Genomic DNA, 16,442 nt, shown 5'->3' with positions numbered 1-16,442 from the left:
CTTGAACTCCTGGGCTCAGGCTAATCTCCTGCCTCAGCCTCTTTAAGTGCTGGGATTATAGGTGTTAACTACTCTGGCTGGCCCCAGTTACACTCTCTTATTTATTTATTTAGAGACAGAGTCTCGCTTTTGTCACCTAGGCTGGAGTGCATTGGTGCGATACCGGCTCACTACAACCTCTGCCTCCTGGGTTCAAGCGATTCTTCTGCCTCAGCCACCCGGGTAGCTGGGATTATAGGCACGTGCTACCATGCCCGGCTAATTTTTGTACTTTTAGTAGAGATGGGGTTTTGCCATGTTGGGCAGGCTGGTCTTGAACTCCTGACCTCGTGATCCACCTGCCTCGGCCTCCCAAAGTGCTGGGATTACAGTTGTGAGCCACTGCGCCTGGCCGTTATTTATGTGTATATATGTATGTATGTATGTATGTATTTATTGTTTGACACGGAGTCTGGCTCTGTCGCCAGGCTGGAGTATAGTGGCACGATCTTGGCTCACTCCAACCTCCGCCTCCTGGGTTCAAGCGATTCTCCTGCCTCAGCCTCCCAAGTAGCTGGGACTACAGGCACACACCACCAAGCCCAGCTCATTTTTGTATTTGTAGTAGGGAAGGGGTTTCACCATGTTGGCCAGGATGGTCTCCATCTCCTGACCTCGTGATCTGTCCGCCTTGGCCTCCCAAAGTGCTGGGATTACAAATGTGAACCACCGCACCCGGCCTTTTTTAGTTATTTTTAAGTGTACAATTAAATTATTACTGGGCCAAGCAAGGTGGCTCACACCTGTAATCCCAACACTTTGCAAGGCCAAGGCGGGCGGATCACTTGAGGTCAAGAGTTCGAGACCAGCCTGGCCAACATCGTGAAACCCTGTATCTACTAAAAATACCAAAAATTAGCCGGGCATGGTGGCGGGCGCCTGTAGTCACAGCTACTCGGGAGGCTGAGGCAGGAGAATCGCTTGAACCTGGAAGGTGGAAGTTGCAGTGAGCTGATATCGTGTCACTGCTCTCCAGCCTGGGCGATAGAGTGAGACTCAGTCTCAAAAAAAAAAAAAAAAAAATTGTTGACTGTAGTCACCCTGTTGTGCTATCAAATACTTGGTATTACTCACCAAGCATTCAAGTCTTTCTCACTATTTATTGTACCCTAATAGTGCATTTAAATGTAATGACAAGGTTTTTTTTTTTACCCATCTGATTAAAACATGTTTGATATGCCCATGTAATTTTAAAATTTCTGCTCAATTTAAGGTAATTTTTTTTTTTTTGAGATGGAGTCGCACTCTGTTGCCCAGGCTAGAGTGCAGTGGCGCGATCTTGGCTCATTGCAAGCTCCGCCTCCCGGGTCCACGCCATTCTCCTGCCTCAGCATCCCGAGTAGCTGGGACCGCAGGCGCCTGCCACTTCGCCCAGCTAATTTTTTGTGTATTTAGTAGAGACGGGGTTTCACCGTGTTAGCCAGGATGGTCTCGATCTCCTGACCTCATGATCCGCCTGCCTTGGCCTCCCAAAGTGCTGGGATTACAGGTGTGGGCCACCGTGCCTGGCCTAATTTAAGGTAATTTTAAAAGTGAAAGTTAAGTGAAGAATTCTTTTAGTTTGTTCCCCCTCCATTTGTCCTCATTCCAAATTGAAAAGAGGTGTGTATTTGATAAGACTTATCAAATAAAAATACAAAAAATCACCATGCCGGCCGGGCGCGGTGGCTCAAGCCTGTAATCCCGCACTTTGGGAGGCCGAGACGGGCGGATCACGAGGCCAGGAGATCGAGAGACGATCCCGGCTAACACGGTGAAACCCCGTCTCTACTAAAAAATACAAAAAAACTAGCCGGGCGAGGTGGCGGGCGCCTGTAGTCCCAGCTACTCGGGAGGCTGAGGCAGGAGAACGGCGTAAACCCGGGAGGCGGAGCTTGCAGTGAGCTGAGATCCGGCCACTGCACTCCAGCCTGGGTGACAGAGCAAGACTCCGTCTCAAAAAAAAAAAAAAAAAAAAAAAAAATCACCATGCCTATTTTGGTAATTCGTTTTAAAAAGGCATATGGAAAAAAATTATTCTGGGCCAGGCGTCGTGGCTCACGCCTGTAATCCCAGCACTTCGGGAGGCCGAGGCGGGTGGATCACCTGAGGTTGGGAGTTTGAGACCAGCCTGACCAACATGGAGAAACCTTGTCTCTAATCAGAATACAAAAGAATTAGCTGGGCGTGGTAGTGCATGCCTGTAATCCCAGCTACTCGGGAGGCTGAGGCAGGAGAATCGCTTGAACCTGAGAGGCGGAGGTTACAGTGAGCTGAGATCGTGCCATTGCACTCCAGCCTGGGCAACAAGAGTGAAACTCTGTCTCAAAAAAAAAAAAATTATTCTGAAGACACCGAGCCTTGACTGATGGTTGTTCAGTCAACAAATACTTACTGATCATGTCTTGTATGCCAGGCATTGTTCTAGGTGCTGGAGATACATCAGTGAGAGGAAAAGATTGAAAAATCTCCACCCACATGAAGCTTACATTCTAGATCTGGGAGACATTAAACAAGACAAGTTAAAATGTTTGTGTGCCTGTGCATGGTGATAAATGCGAAGGAGAAGGCGTAAAGTCGGAAGGAGTATCATGAAATGCAGGATAGATAGGTTTATTAGTATGTTAGACGGACAGCCAGGGCCAGCCTCACTGAAAGGTATTTGGATAAAAGATGTAAAGGAAGCGAGCAATCTGCCCATATGATGTTTGGGGGAGAAACCCTTGAAGCAGGAGGAAACTCTTTAACTGTGAAGGCCATGAGCCGGGGAACATGCCAGGCCAATTAATGTGTGATCGATAGCTCTCAGTGACTCATCTCCTGGTATTCACACCTTTCTCTAATCCCCTTTCACCGTGAATTAGTGCAGTTCAAAACAGTGTGATCCAGGAATACCACAGAAGTGATGATGCGTGTCTTCCGAGGTGAAGCTGTGAGAGGCATTGCAGCTTTTTCACTGATTCTTTGGATTGCTCACTTTGAGGGAAGCCAGCTGCTGTGCTCTGAGGACACTCAGGCAGCTGTGGAGAGCTCCCCAGTCTCTCACCTTGCCAGGACCTACTTGCCGGTCCTGTGAGGGAGCCACCTTGGATGTGGGTCCTCTGGCTCCTGCCAGCCTTCAGATGACTGCAGCGCTGGCTTTAATCTTTTTATTTACTTACTTATTTGAGACAGGGTCTCACTCTGTTGCCCAGGCTGGAGTGCAGTGGTGTGATCTCAGTTCACTGCGTCCTCAACCTGCCACCTCCCACCTCAGCCTCCCAAGTAGCTGGGACCTCAGGTTAATGCCACTAGGCTGGCTAATTTTTGTTTATTTTTTTTATAGAGATGAGGTCTCACTGTGTTTCCCATGGTGGTTTTGAATTCCTGGGCTCAAGCAATCCTACCTCAGCCTCCCAAAATGCTGGAATTACAGGCATGAGCCACTATGCCCGGCCTTAAATCTTGACTGCACCCTCTTGAAAGACCCTGAGGGAGAACTACTTACTCCTTACTAAAGTCTTGACTAACAGGAACCATGAGGGAAATGGTGATTGTTGTTTTAAACTGCCAAATTTGGGGTGCTTTGTTAAGCAATACTGGATTAGCAAAACCTTGGGAAACATTAAAAAGGCAGGTGTAGGAATAAGGGAGTGAATGTGGGGAAAGTGGTGAGAAATCAGTTCAGAGAACTCAGGAGGCTCAGATCATGTGGGGCTTTGTAGGTAATGGGAAGGACTTTTTTTTGTTTGTTTTTTTGAGATGGAGTCTCGCTCTGTTGCCCAGGCTAGAGTGCAGTGGCACAATCTGGGCTCACTGCAACCTCTGCCTCCCAGGTTCAGGCGATTCTCTGGCTTCAGCCTTCTGAATAGCTGGGATTACACGCATCCACCACCATGCCTGGCTAATTTTTGTATATTTAGTAGAGACGGGGTTTCACCACGTTGGCCAGGCTGGTCTCGAACTCCTGACCTCTGGTGATCTGCCTGCCTTGGCCTCCCAGAGTGCTGGGATTACAGGCATGAGCCACTGTGCCTGGCCTAGGACTTTGATTGTTGTGAGATGAGAAGTCATTAGAGACTTTCGAGCAGCATGACCTGGTCAGTCTTTTTTAATAGGATCTCTCTGGCTGCTGTGTTGAGGCATAGACTGCATAGGGGCAGAAGCAGAGAAACCAGGTAAGAGGTGATGATAGCATTCCAGGGTAGTATCAGTGAGTGTGATGAGAAGGGACAGAATTCTGAATGTATTTTGAAGGTAGAACTCACAAGATTTGCTCATTCACCAGATTGTAGGGTGTGAAAGACAAGGGTTTAGGATGTCATGATGGTTTTCTGCCGTAGTAACTGGAAGAATTGAGTTGCCTGATGGTAAGACTGCAGGAAGGACCTGGGCTGATGGGGTGGGGTGAAGTGTGGAGTTTGGTCTATATGTGTTGAAGTTAGAAATGCCTATGAGATATTCAAGTAGATATGTGAAGTTGGTAGTTTGGTAGACAAGTCTGGAATTCTATGCAGTGGCCTAAGCTGGAGACAACATTTTGAGAGTCATCCTTGCTATTTTAAAGCCATAAGACTGGATGAGATCATGGAGGAAATGAAAATAGAAAAAGGCTGGGCACCGTGGTTCACACCTATAAGCCCAGCACTTTGGGAGGCTGAGATGAGCAGATCACTTGAGTCCAGGAGTTCGAGACCAACCTGGCCAATATGGTAGAACCCTGTCTGTACTAAAAAATACAAAAATTAGTCAGGTGTGATGTTGTGCACTTGTAGTCTCAGCTACTTGGGAGGCTGAGGTGGGAGGATTGCTTAAGCCCAGGAGGTTGAGGCTGCAGTGAGCTGTGATCGCACCACTGCACTAAAGGCTAGGCAACAGAGAGAGACCCTGGCATTCATAGGTAGGTAGGTAGGTAGGTAGGTAGATTAGATAGATTAGATAGGTAGATAGATAAGATAGAGACCACCCTGTCATTCATAGGTAGGTAGGTAGGTAGATTAGATAGATTAGATAGGTAGATAGATAAGATACACAGAGTGAGACCCTGTCTTAGACAGATACATAGGTACATAGATACAGAGAGGCCCAAGATCGGAGACCTGAGAGCAGACCAGGTCCGTTTAGAGGTCAGGAGGAGGAGTGAGAAGAGGCTGAGAAGGAGCAGCCAGAGTGGAAGGGTGAGATGATGTGAGCCTGGTGTTGTGGAGCCAAGTGAAGAAAGTGCTTCATGGAACAGAGAGTGGTCGATTGTGTCAGGTGTTGCTGAGGTAGAGTAAGTATGATGAGAGCTGGGCATGGTGGCTCATACCTGTAATCCCAGCTGCTTGGGAGGCTGAGGTGGGAGGATCCCTTGAACCCAGGAGTTCAAGACCAGCCTGGGCAGCATAGCAAGACCCCTATCTCCAAGAGATACAGAGAGTAGTGCGATTAGGATTGAAAAATGACCACTGAGTTTAGCAATATGGAAGTCCTTGGTGACCTTGAGATTAGCAGTTTATATAACACTTTTGAACATCAGAAAACAATATGTAGTGTTTATGGTAATGGTGTACTAGGTAATTGAATTATTTCTTTTTTTTTTTTTAAGTGATGGAATCTCGCTCTATTGCCCAGGCTGGAGTGCAGTAGTGCAATCTTGGCTCACTGCAAGCTCTGCCTCCTGGGTTTACACCATTCTCCTGCCTTAGGCTCCCCAGTAGCTGGGGCTACAGGCCCACCTGCCACCACGCCTGGCTAATTTTTGTATTTTTAGTAGAGATGGGGTTTTACCATGTTAGCCAGGGTGGTCTCAATTTCCTGACCTCATGATCTGCCTGCCTCGGCCTCCCGAAGTGCTGGGATTACAGGCATGAGCCACCGCGCCCATCCTAATTGAATTAATATTTCTGTTGAAAACAAGTTTGAAAGATAGAATATCAAAACCATGTTTTAAAAAGCATCGAAGGTGACATGATAGTCAAAAATTACCTGGCCAATATTAGGGAATGTGCAGTTTCCACTAAAGAAAGAAAAGATGAGAGAAAGGACTAGAGCTCAGAGGAATAAGCTAGAGATACTTCTGCTCTAGAGGTTAACTGCAGACTCTAGAGGAGGCAGCTGAGAAAGTGAATCTTTGAACAGAACTAACAGCACAGAGTCTGGGGCTGCCAAGAGTAGGAGCCACCACCTGCTCTGGGCTGGTACTCTGGGAAGGCTGGGTGCTAGGAGTGAGGCAGGGACAATGCACTGATAATTCGTGTACACCAGATGATGCCAGCCTTGGCCCCAAACTGCTAGTGCTTTCTGGCACCTGGCAGAAGAAAGTAAAAATTCTCTGTTGAAGATACAGTACCATTCTCACCTTAAATTGTTTTAGCGAGTAATTTTAAAAATAAAGATCAATCTCTTTTTTTTTAAGGCATATGAGATTAAGAAACTACTAAAAGGAACAGATAGAAACTTGACTCAAAGACTGCAGATATTGGAAGTATCATGACTAAAATAAATGTTTTTACCACAAGGAACTGTCATTCTAAGAATAAACTAGACTATAGTGACATTATAGATTTGCAAAACAAATAGAAATTATAGAATTAAAAACTAATGAAAATGAATGAATTGACTTAACAATAGGTTAGGTATGGCTGAAGAGAGACTTAACCAGAGGTAGTTGGGAAGAGATTGTCTACACTGAAGCAAGCAAGAAAAGATGGAAAATATACATGAGAGGGTTATAGAACTTAGACGATTCAGCAAATAGAGTTTCAAATAAAAAGGGACAGAATCAGAAGCAGTATTTGGAGAGAAAAATGGCTACGAATTTTCCAGAACTGACCAAAGTTATCAAACCACAGATCCAAGAAGCCCCATAAAACCTATGCAGAACCTGTGAAAAGAAAACTGAATGTAAACATACCATAGTAACACTGATGAAAACCATAGACAGAATATCTTAAAAGCAGTCCAAAAAAAGCTCATCGTGCCCTCAGAGGGGCAGCAGATTGACAGCTGAGTTTTCAGCTCCATTGGAAGTAGAAAACAGTTGGAAATACAGCTTCAAAGGGCACAAAAAGTAGCTGGCAGTAGAACACTCAGGGAAAATATCCTTGAAGAATGAAACTAAAACATGTTTTAGATAAACTGATAATTAAATTATACTAAAGCAAATTTAAAAGAGTGTTCAGGCTGGGCATGGTGGCTCACACCTGTAATCTCAGCACCTTGGGAGGCTGAGGCATACCCGAGGTCAGGAGTTTGAGATCAGCCTGATCAATATGGTGAAACCCTGTCTCTATTAAAAATAGAAAAATTAGCCGAGTGTGGTGGCAGGTGCCTGTAGTCCCAGCTATTCAGGAGGCTGAAATGGGAGAATTGCTTGAACTTAGGACACAGAGTTTGCAGTGAGCCGAGATCACGCCACTGCACTCTATCCTGGGTGACACTGTGAGACTCCGTCTTAAACAGAAAAAACAACAAAAAACACCTAAATGTAAGTTTAGAAATACAGAAGGGAAGAGTGGTGAGTATATGAGTACATCTGAGTGAATAAACATAAGAGATGGCTCGTGGACTTAAAATATCCATGCATAAAATTTTAAAAATATGGCCGGGTGCGGTGGCTCAAGCCTGTAATCCCAGCACTTTGGGAGGCCGAGACAGGCGGATCACGAGGTCAGGAGATCGAGACCATCCTGGCTAACACCGTGAAACCCCGTCTCTACTAAAAAAATAATACAAAAAACTAGCCAGGCGAGGTGGCGGTGCCTGTAGTCCCAGCTACTCGGGAGGCTGAGGCAGGAGAATGGCGGGAACCCGGGAGGCGGAGCTTGCAGTGAGCTGAGATCCAGCCACTGCACTCCAGCCTGGGCAGCAGAGCGAGACTCTGTCTCAAAAATAAAATAAACTAAAATAAAATAAAATTTTAAAAATACACAACAGCAATCAATGGGAAAGGAGAAAATGGATTAAGAGTTCTAAGGCTCTGGCATTATCCAGAAGTAAATAAAGCTAAATATTAACCTTAGACTTCACAAGTTAAACATACATGTAATTTCGAGAGTATTCAATTAAAAAAAAATAGAGCAACGTGTATAATTTCCTAATTAATTAAAAATCTACAAGCTTTTTTTTTCTTTTTAAGAAGTCAATCCTAGATAAATAGGAATTAGAGAGTAGAGAGTATCTTCGATATAAAGATATTGGAGACATTACAGCCAAATTCCTTGATTGAATTTTAATGGTAACAAACCATATTTAAAAGACATTTTAGGAACTGAAAGAGTTTAACAAGAGAATAAAAAGGCAAATTGTGGAGTGTAAATGAAGATAATTGTAATATTTTTAACCAATAAAAGATTGTCTGAAATATATAAAGAATTACCTTAAATCAATAAGAGAAAACAGGAAAAACTTGAATAGCTACTTCCCTAAAAGATTTCATAGGGTTAATAAACAAATGAAAATGGGAAATGCTAATTGAAAGCGTAGCAGAGTCATCCCATGCTCCTAACAGATCAGCAGGGAGAATGTGGAGGAAAGGGAGCTCTCATACACTGCTAAATGAAAATTGGCATAACTGTTTTGGAAAAAGCAGTAGTCAAGAGGGATCCTTCTGTGAGATCATGCCTCTGCCCTGCGTAGGATTCCTCAGTAGCTTTTCAATTAATTTTTTTTTTTCTTTTTTTGTTTTTTTTTTTTTTGAGACGGAGTCTTGCTCTGTCACCCAGGCTGGAGTGCAGTGGCCAGATCTCAGCTCACTGCAAGCTCTGCCTCCCGGGTTTACGCCATTCTCCTGCCTCAGCCTCCCGAGTAGCTGGGACTACAGGCGCCAGCCACCTCACCTGGCTAGTTTTTTGTATTTTTTAGTAGAGACGGGGTTTCACCGGGTTAGCCAGGATGGTCTCGATCTCCTGACCTCGTGATCCGCCTGTCTCGGCCTCCCAAAGTGCTGGGATTATAGGCTTGAGCCACTGCGCCCAGCCCAGCTTTCCAATTTAGATAATTCCTTAGTGGGACCTACTTTCCCAGTATTCTAAAGTTTCCTTATGAGAGAGCCCCATCTAATGCCATGACACATAGTAGGATGCCTTCTTTCATTGCCAGCACTTCATTCTTTTTCCCGCACTGTTTTTCTTCATAACACTTTCAACCTCTTGGCACGTGCTTGGTTTGTCTCCCCTCACTAAAAGTTTATGAGAGGCTGGTCATCGTGGCTCTCGCCTGTAATCGCAGCACTTTGGGAGGCTCAGGTGGGTGGATCACCTGAGGTCAGGAATTCAAGACCAGCCTGATGAACATGGTGAAACCCTGTCTCTATTCAGAATACAAAAATCAGCTGGGTGTGTTGGCATGCGCCTGTAATCCCAGCTACTTGGGAGGCTGAGGCAGGAGAATCACTTTAACCCCAGGAGGTGGAGGTTGCAGTGAGCCGAGATGGCACCACTGCACTCCAGCCTGGGTGACAGAGCGAGACTGTGTCTCAGAAAAAAAAAAAAAGTTTTTATCAGAGCAGTGTCTTTGTTTTGCACCCTGCTGTATATATCCTGATTCTAGACCAGTACCTGGCATATAGCATGATTTGCATTTTTAAAAAGAGCAAGTAAAAAGGACTTGGGGGAGAGTAGCTTTTACTTTCATGTCGGCTTCTTCTCAGTGATTTTTATTTACTGTCATGGGATATAAGTATTTATTTAAAATTTTTATTTAAATACCTTATGTCAGCATGAACTAGATTTCTTCAGTTAGATTTATAGATATGTGTTGTTTCTAGAATACTTCTAATTGACTTGGACTCTTACTGTAATGTTGGAAATTTACAGACCCATAACCCTTATTAATAAATTGGAGAGGCCGGGCGCGTGGCTCATGCCTGTAATCCCAGCACTTTGGAAGGCTGAGGCGGGCAGATCACGAGGTCAGGAGATTGAGACCATCCTGGCTGACACGGTGAAACCCCATCTCTACTAAAAATACAAAAAAATTAGCCGGGCGTGGTGGCGGGCACCTGTGGTCCCAGCTACTCAGGAGGCGGAACTTGCAGTGAGCTGAGATCGCACCACTCCACTTCAGCCTGGGCGACAGAGTGAGACTCCATCTCAAAAAAAATAAATAAATTGGAGAAATATGGAGGTTACTAAATACAGTTGAAATAATATATAGATATTGCATAAAATGCAGGCATTTCAAAGTTGAGTATATACATTCTTATCTGACTTTTTCTTTTGTCTGTCTCCAAGTGGGAGCTGGTGAGGTGGCCAACTTTGCTGCGTATGCGTTTGCACCAGCCACGCTAGTGACTCCACTCGGAGCTCTCAGTGTACTAGTAAGGTAAGGACACAACATTTTTCATGTAGAAAAAGTCATCAGTACCTTAGTTTGTAAAATATTCAGTACCATATAATTACATGTGTTCAACACAATTTACATTTCAACAACCTGGAGAACTTTGCTTTTTACGCTATGTAGTAATTGCTTTAAAAAAGTACTTCTGTGCATAGGCAGGCTGTTGATTTGTGGGAGAAAATGCTTTTGCTTGTATTCAGAGCCAGTACTAGTTCTACTTCGATTTCAGTTTTATAAAATTCAAAGTTGCTGGGAATGGTGGCTCACGCCTGTAATCCCAGCACTATGGGAGGCTGAGGCGGGTATAGAAACACCTAAGGTCAGAAGTTTGAGACCAGCCTGACTAACATGGTAAAATCCTGTCTACTAAAAATACAAAAATTAGCTGGGTGTGGTGGTGGGCACCTGTAGTCCCAGCTACTCAGGAGGCTGAGACAGGAGAATGACTTGAACCCAGGAGGTGGAGGTTGCAATGAGCTGAGATCATACCACTGCACTCGAGCCTGGGCTACAGAGCAAGACTCTGTCTCAAAAAATAAATAAATTAAAAATAAGTGAAATTCAAAATTACACTCATCCCAATATTTATCATTCAGTGCATGTGCATCAAAGTTACACTCATCCCAATATTTATCATTCAGTGCATGTGCACTTTGGTAGGGCCTGGTTGGTAATGAGCAGATTTGTTTTTTTTTTTTTTTTTTTTTGAGACAGAGTCTCGCTGTGTCGCCCAGGCTGGAGTGCAGTGGTGCAATCTGGGCTCATTGCAAGCTCCACCTCCCGGGTTCAGGCCATTCTCCTGCCTCAGCCTCCTGAGTAGCTGGGACTACAGGCGCTGCCAACACACCTGGCTAATGTTTTGTATTTTTAGTAGAGACGGGGTTTCACCGTGTTAGCCAGGATGCTCTCAATCTCCGGACCTTGTGATCCGCACGCATCGGCCTCCAAAAGTGCTGGGATTACAGGCGTGAGGCACCGTGCCTGGTCTGGATATAGGTTCTTAATTAGGATATACATTTATACAAATTTGTTCTTTATTATAAATTTCATATTGACTTCTTGCAGTGGAAAGATGGGAAGTATACCAGTGTAGTGTATGATGAAGCAGATGATTCCCTAGAAACGTTTACTTTTTTTTTGTTTTTTTTGAGACGGAGTCTCACTCTGTCGCCCAGGCTGGAGTGCAGTGGCCAGATCTCAGCTTACTGCAAGCTCCACCTCCCGGGTTCACGCCATTCTCCTGCCTCAGCCTCCCGAGTAGCTGGGACCACAGGCGCCCGCCACGTCACCCGGCTAATTTTTTGTATTTTTTAGTAGAGACGGGGTTTCACCGTGTTAGCCAGGATGGTCTCGATCTCCTGACCTCATGATCCGCCTGTCTCAGCCTCCCAAAGTGCTGGGATTACAGGCTTGAGCCACCGTGCCCGGCCGAAATGTTTACATTTTATGATGAAATGTACATTTTTTTTTCCTTGGCAAAAGCCAGAATCTTCATAAGCTCAGTGTTACAATTTGAGTTCAGTGATTTAAATTATGAGTTTTACTGATATTTGAAAAAGAAAAGTAGCTGATTATTTTAAAGTTCTCCAATTTTTTTCCTCCCCATTTTAGTGCCATTCTTTCTTCATACTTTCTAAATGAAAGACTTAATCTTCATGGGAAAATTGGGTGTTTGCTAAGTATTCTAGGATCTACAGTTATGGTCATTCATGCTCCAAAGGAGGAGGAGATTGAGACTTTAAATGAAATGTCTCACAAGCTGGGTGATCCAGGTAAGAAAAAAGTCTCATTAGTCTTACTGTATTTTACTTTTTAACTTAGTTTTTTATTTTTTTGAGACGGAGTCTCGCTCTGCCACCCAGGCTAGAGTGCAGTGGCACGATCTCGGCTCACTGCAAGCTCTGCCTCCTGGGTTCGCGCCATTCTCCTGCGTCAGCCTCCCGAGTAGCTGGGACTACAGGCGCTGCCACCACTCCCAGCAAATGTTTTTTTGTATTTTAAGTAGAGACGGGGTTTCACCGTGTTGGCCAGGATGGTCTCGATCTCTTGACCTTGTGATCCGCCCGCCTCAGCCTCCCAAAGTGCTGGGATTACAGGCGTGAGCCACCGCGCCTGCCTTAGTTTTTACGTTAGTCAAAATTTAATGAGCACCTAAGGAGAGAGAAGTTGTTCCATGTGGTATAAGAACAAATAGTCGTTGTGTTCCCTTCTCCCTCAAGTCAATCACAAGTCTGTGTTTCTACTGTTCTTCAACTCTTTGCAAATAGCATGCTTATATTGTTGCTACTACTTACTTCCTTAGCTTTAGGCATTGTCTGTTTTACCTTTTATTTACTGCACCTGTATAGTTTTATTGAGCTTATTTATTTACCTTATCATTGATACATAACTTTTATTCTCATCTTAGCCTTTATTATGGTGGTTGTTCCTTTCCTGTATGATTTGTTTTTCCAGAAGTAATAATTATCTTGTTTGTGTAGTTAGTTTTGAATTGATCACTGTACCATGAAACTCTCCCCCAGTTGACTATTCTGCTCTCAGTAATTTCAAACAAAGAGGTGTTCTTTGTTTGATCTCTTTTGGAAATTTCTCTCAGTGCCTTCTGTGTGACCTCAATCTAGGCGGGTGTCTCCAGGCTGCCAGCACAGCAGTTATCTGCATTTCCCTTCAGCAGCATCCTGGGGATTCCCTCAGTTTGCTTTTTCTTAGATCCCTGATTTCCAGAATCCTGGGTGTTTGCTCCTTCATTCTGGTGGTGCCACTCTAGAGGAAACAAGAAAGGGCGTGAAGAGATGAGATTTTTTGACACCTTGTTTATCTCAAAATGTTTTTAACCTATTGTGACCACCTTTGTCTTCTCATTTCTGATGTTGCTGTTGAGAAATTGAACAGTTTATCCTTTTATATGCGACCAATTTTTTGTTTTTGGAAGCATGTAGGATGTTCTCTTTCCCCACAGTGTCTGAAATTTCTCACTGACATGCCCAGAGATGGGTCCATTTTTGTCCATTGTGCTGGGTGCCTGATGGTTCATTTTATTTTGAGACAGGGTCTTGCTGTGTTGCCCAGGCTGGAATGCAGTGGTGTGATCTCGGCTAACTGCAACTTCTTCCTCCCTAGCTCAAGTGATTCTCCCACCTCAGCCTCCCAAGTAGCTGGGACTACAGGCATGTGCCACCATGCCTGGCTAATTTTTTTGTTTGTTTGATAGAAACAAGGTTTTACCATGTTGGCCAGGTTGGTCTTGAACTCCTGGCCACAAGTGATCCGCCCACATTAGCCTCCCAAAGTGTTGGGATTACAGGCGTGAGCCACTGCACCCTGCCTGATGGGTCTCTTTTTTTGTTTTTGAGACAGAGTTTTGCTCTGTCTCTCAGGCTGGAGTGCAGTGGCGTGATCTCGGCTCACTGCTAACTAACCGCTGCCTCACTGCAACCTCTGCCTCCCTCCTGGGTTCAAGTGATTCTCCTGCCTCAGCCTCCCAAGTAGTTGGGATTACAGGTGCCCGCCACCATGCCCAGCTAATTTTTGTATTTTTAGTAGAGACGACCAGGTTGGCCAGGCTGGTCTGGAATTCCTGACCTCAGGTAATCCACCTGCCCTCGGCCTCCCAAAGTGCTGGGATTACAGGCATGAGCCACCGTGCCTGGCCTGATGTGAAAATTTATGTCTGACTCTTGGGAACTGAATTGAATACTCCTTTGATATTCTTGTTTTCTCTTTGTGAGATTCTTATTCATCTGTTTATTGGGTTCTTGACCTAGATCATTAATTTTCTTGTTTTCTTTTCCTCATTTTACCATTTTGTTTTGCTCTGTCTTTGGGGAGATTTTCTTAGTTTTTTCTTCCAGCCCTTCTGAGTTTTCATTTCTGCGATTATATTGTTAATTTCTAAGAGTTTCTTGCCTCTGTTCTTTGATTCCTAGTTATTTTAAAGTCTTTGCTAACTTTAATTTTAGAATTCTTTGTGGGCCTGCTTCTGTGGTGGTGTTTGGCTTTTAGGCATTTGGTTTTGTGTTGGCATTTTTTAATTGAATGCTGGACATAGGATATTAGAAGGTGTAGAGGTTTTAAGTGACGTTTTTCTTCCTTCAGAGAGAACATAAATTTCTTCTGGTAGGCAGAAAAGAATACAGTAGCTCACCTTTACCCTGAAGGTATTGTTCTTTGTTGGGCCTGGTTTCTTTCTAGTTTGCCTTCATTCTTTTTTTTTTTTTTTTGAGACAGGATCTCACTCTGTCGCCCACACTGGAGTGCGGTGGTGTGATCATGGCTCACTGCATCCTCTGCCTCTTGGGCTCAAGCGATCCTCCCACCTCAGCCTTCTGAGTAGCTGGGACTACAGGTGTGTGCCCCCACATCTGGCTTTTTTTTTTTTTTTTTTTTTTTTAAGATGGAGTCTTGCTGTCAGGCCTGGAGCACAGTGGTACAATCTCAGCTCATTGCAACCTCTGCCTTCCGGGTTCAGGTGATTCTCCTGCTTCAACCTCCCAAGTAGTTCCAATGGCAGGCATGTGCCACTATGCCTGGCCTAATTTTTGTGTCTTTTTTGGTAGAGACAGGGTTTTGTCAGGTTGGCCAGGCTGGTCTCGAGCTCCTGGGCTCAAGTGATCCATCTGCCCCGGCCTCCCAAAGGGCTGGGATTACAGGCACGAGCCACCGCACCTGGCTCAGTTTGCCTTTATTCTTGTTCATAGCCCTTAGGCTCTCAGCTGATAGCTTCAGATACTGGTTTGGGCCCCGCCAGCTGAGAAACTGAGAGCTCCAGGGTCTGCTCCTCAGTACCCTGAGACACCGAAATCCCTGCTTAGTCCTGTGGCCTCCTGGCCAGGCTTTCCATTTGGCTTCTCTGACCTTGGCTGTGCACCTTGTGTGCCAGAAAGCACCATAAGGGGAAATGCACAGACATTTGGGCTCACTGCTCTATAGTTCCCTCCTTTCTGGGTCTTGGTCCATTAAGTTCCAGATGCTTAGGCAGCCCCAAAATCCAACTTGTTTTTACCTAGTCCCCTTAAGTTTAGGCCGGTGTTGATTGGCCTTTATGCCATCTCACCCCTTGCATTAGTAGTTGCCCCAAAGGAGAAGGCAGAGGTGAGTGCTGGGCTGATTTTTCTTTTCTCTGAATTTTGGCCCCTTAAGTCCTGGCTACTTTGATGGTTCTTTGATTCCCTCAAATAAATCTTTCTTGTTTGTTTGGGGTTTTTTTGTTGTTGTAGATTCATTGTTTGTAGGTATTTGGGGTGCCAGGTTAGTCTGTTTCATTGTTTCTTTGAGGATATTAATAATAGTTTTTCTTGTTTTTCTGAGGATATTAATAATTTTCTTGTTTTTTGGGGGACGTTTATTTTGAAGTTTTCCTCTGTCTACATGGGAGAAACAGACTTTGCCCTTTTCTGTTTGTTTTGGCTTCTCTCCTGGTGGTCTTTGGCTTTTTTTTTTTGAGACGGAGTCTTGCTCTGTCGCCCAGGCTGGAGTGCAGTAGCGCGATCTCGGCTCACTGCAAGCTCCGCCTCCTGGGTTCATGCCATTCTCCTGCCTCAGCCTCCCAAGTAGCTGGGACTACAGGTGCCGCCACCACGCCCGGCTAATTTTTTTGTATTTTTAGTAGAGACGGGGTTTCACTGTGTTAGCCAGGATGGTCTCGATCTCCTGACCTTGTGATCCGCCTGCCTCGGCCTCCCAAAGTGCTGGGATTACAGGTGTGAGCCACCGCGCCCGGCCTGATGTCTCCTTTTATGTCAAAGTTGGGCTGGTCAGATCTCCAGCAAAAAAGCTTCCTGTTTCATGGCTGGCTGTGGGCATCCTGGGAGTTGATTGTGGGGAAGGGTTAACACCTGGAGGCATGGTTTACCTCAGCTTCCCAGAACTCTGTGGCACAGGAGGGACAGTCTCCCAGAACTGGGCAGGAGTCCCCTTGCTGCTTGAATGGACTTTTCAGCCAGGCTTCACTTTCAGTCTTGCCTTTACCCCACTTCAGAGGCACTTGGTACCTTTTGGGCACTCTGTGCTGCAAACTGAATTGCTTTTTAGTATTTGATCACAGTGGGTGTGTAGGATTCAGCTTTCTTGGATCTGTGTACCAGTTATTAGCCTTTGCTTTCTGACTTAGAAGGATTGTTATCTTC

General features: G+C 44.9%; 1 protein-coding gene across 9 annotated transcripts in view; it reads left to right on the top strand.

Annotated features, from left to right (window-relative positions):
- NIPA2 (NIPA magnesium transporter 2) overlaps nt 1-16,442 on the top strand; it is a 35,325-nt gene that overhangs the window by 16,363 nt on the left and 2,520 nt on the right. For 7 of the 9 annotated variants that reach the window (XM_015141678.3, XM_077938297.1, XM_001106204.4 and 4 more), the window contains 2 exon segments: nt 10,212-10,302; nt 11,929-12,089. In XM_015141678.3, the coding sequence (XP_014997164.1) occupies nt 10,212-10,302; nt 11,929-12,089 (252 nt within the window). 9 annotated transcript variants of the gene reach the window in all.

The sequence above is a fragment of the Macaca mulatta genome, chromosome 7 (assembly GCF_049350105.2).
Source record: "Macaca mulatta isolate MMU2019108-1 chromosome 7, T2T-MMU8v2.0, whole genome shotgun sequence".
Classification (NCBI taxonomy): domain Eukaryota; kingdom Metazoa; phylum Chordata; class Mammalia; order Primates; family Cercopithecidae; genus Macaca; species Macaca mulatta.
The sequence above is the reverse complement of the archived record's forward strand: the minus strand, read 5'-3'. Positions and strand labels throughout refer to the sequence as shown.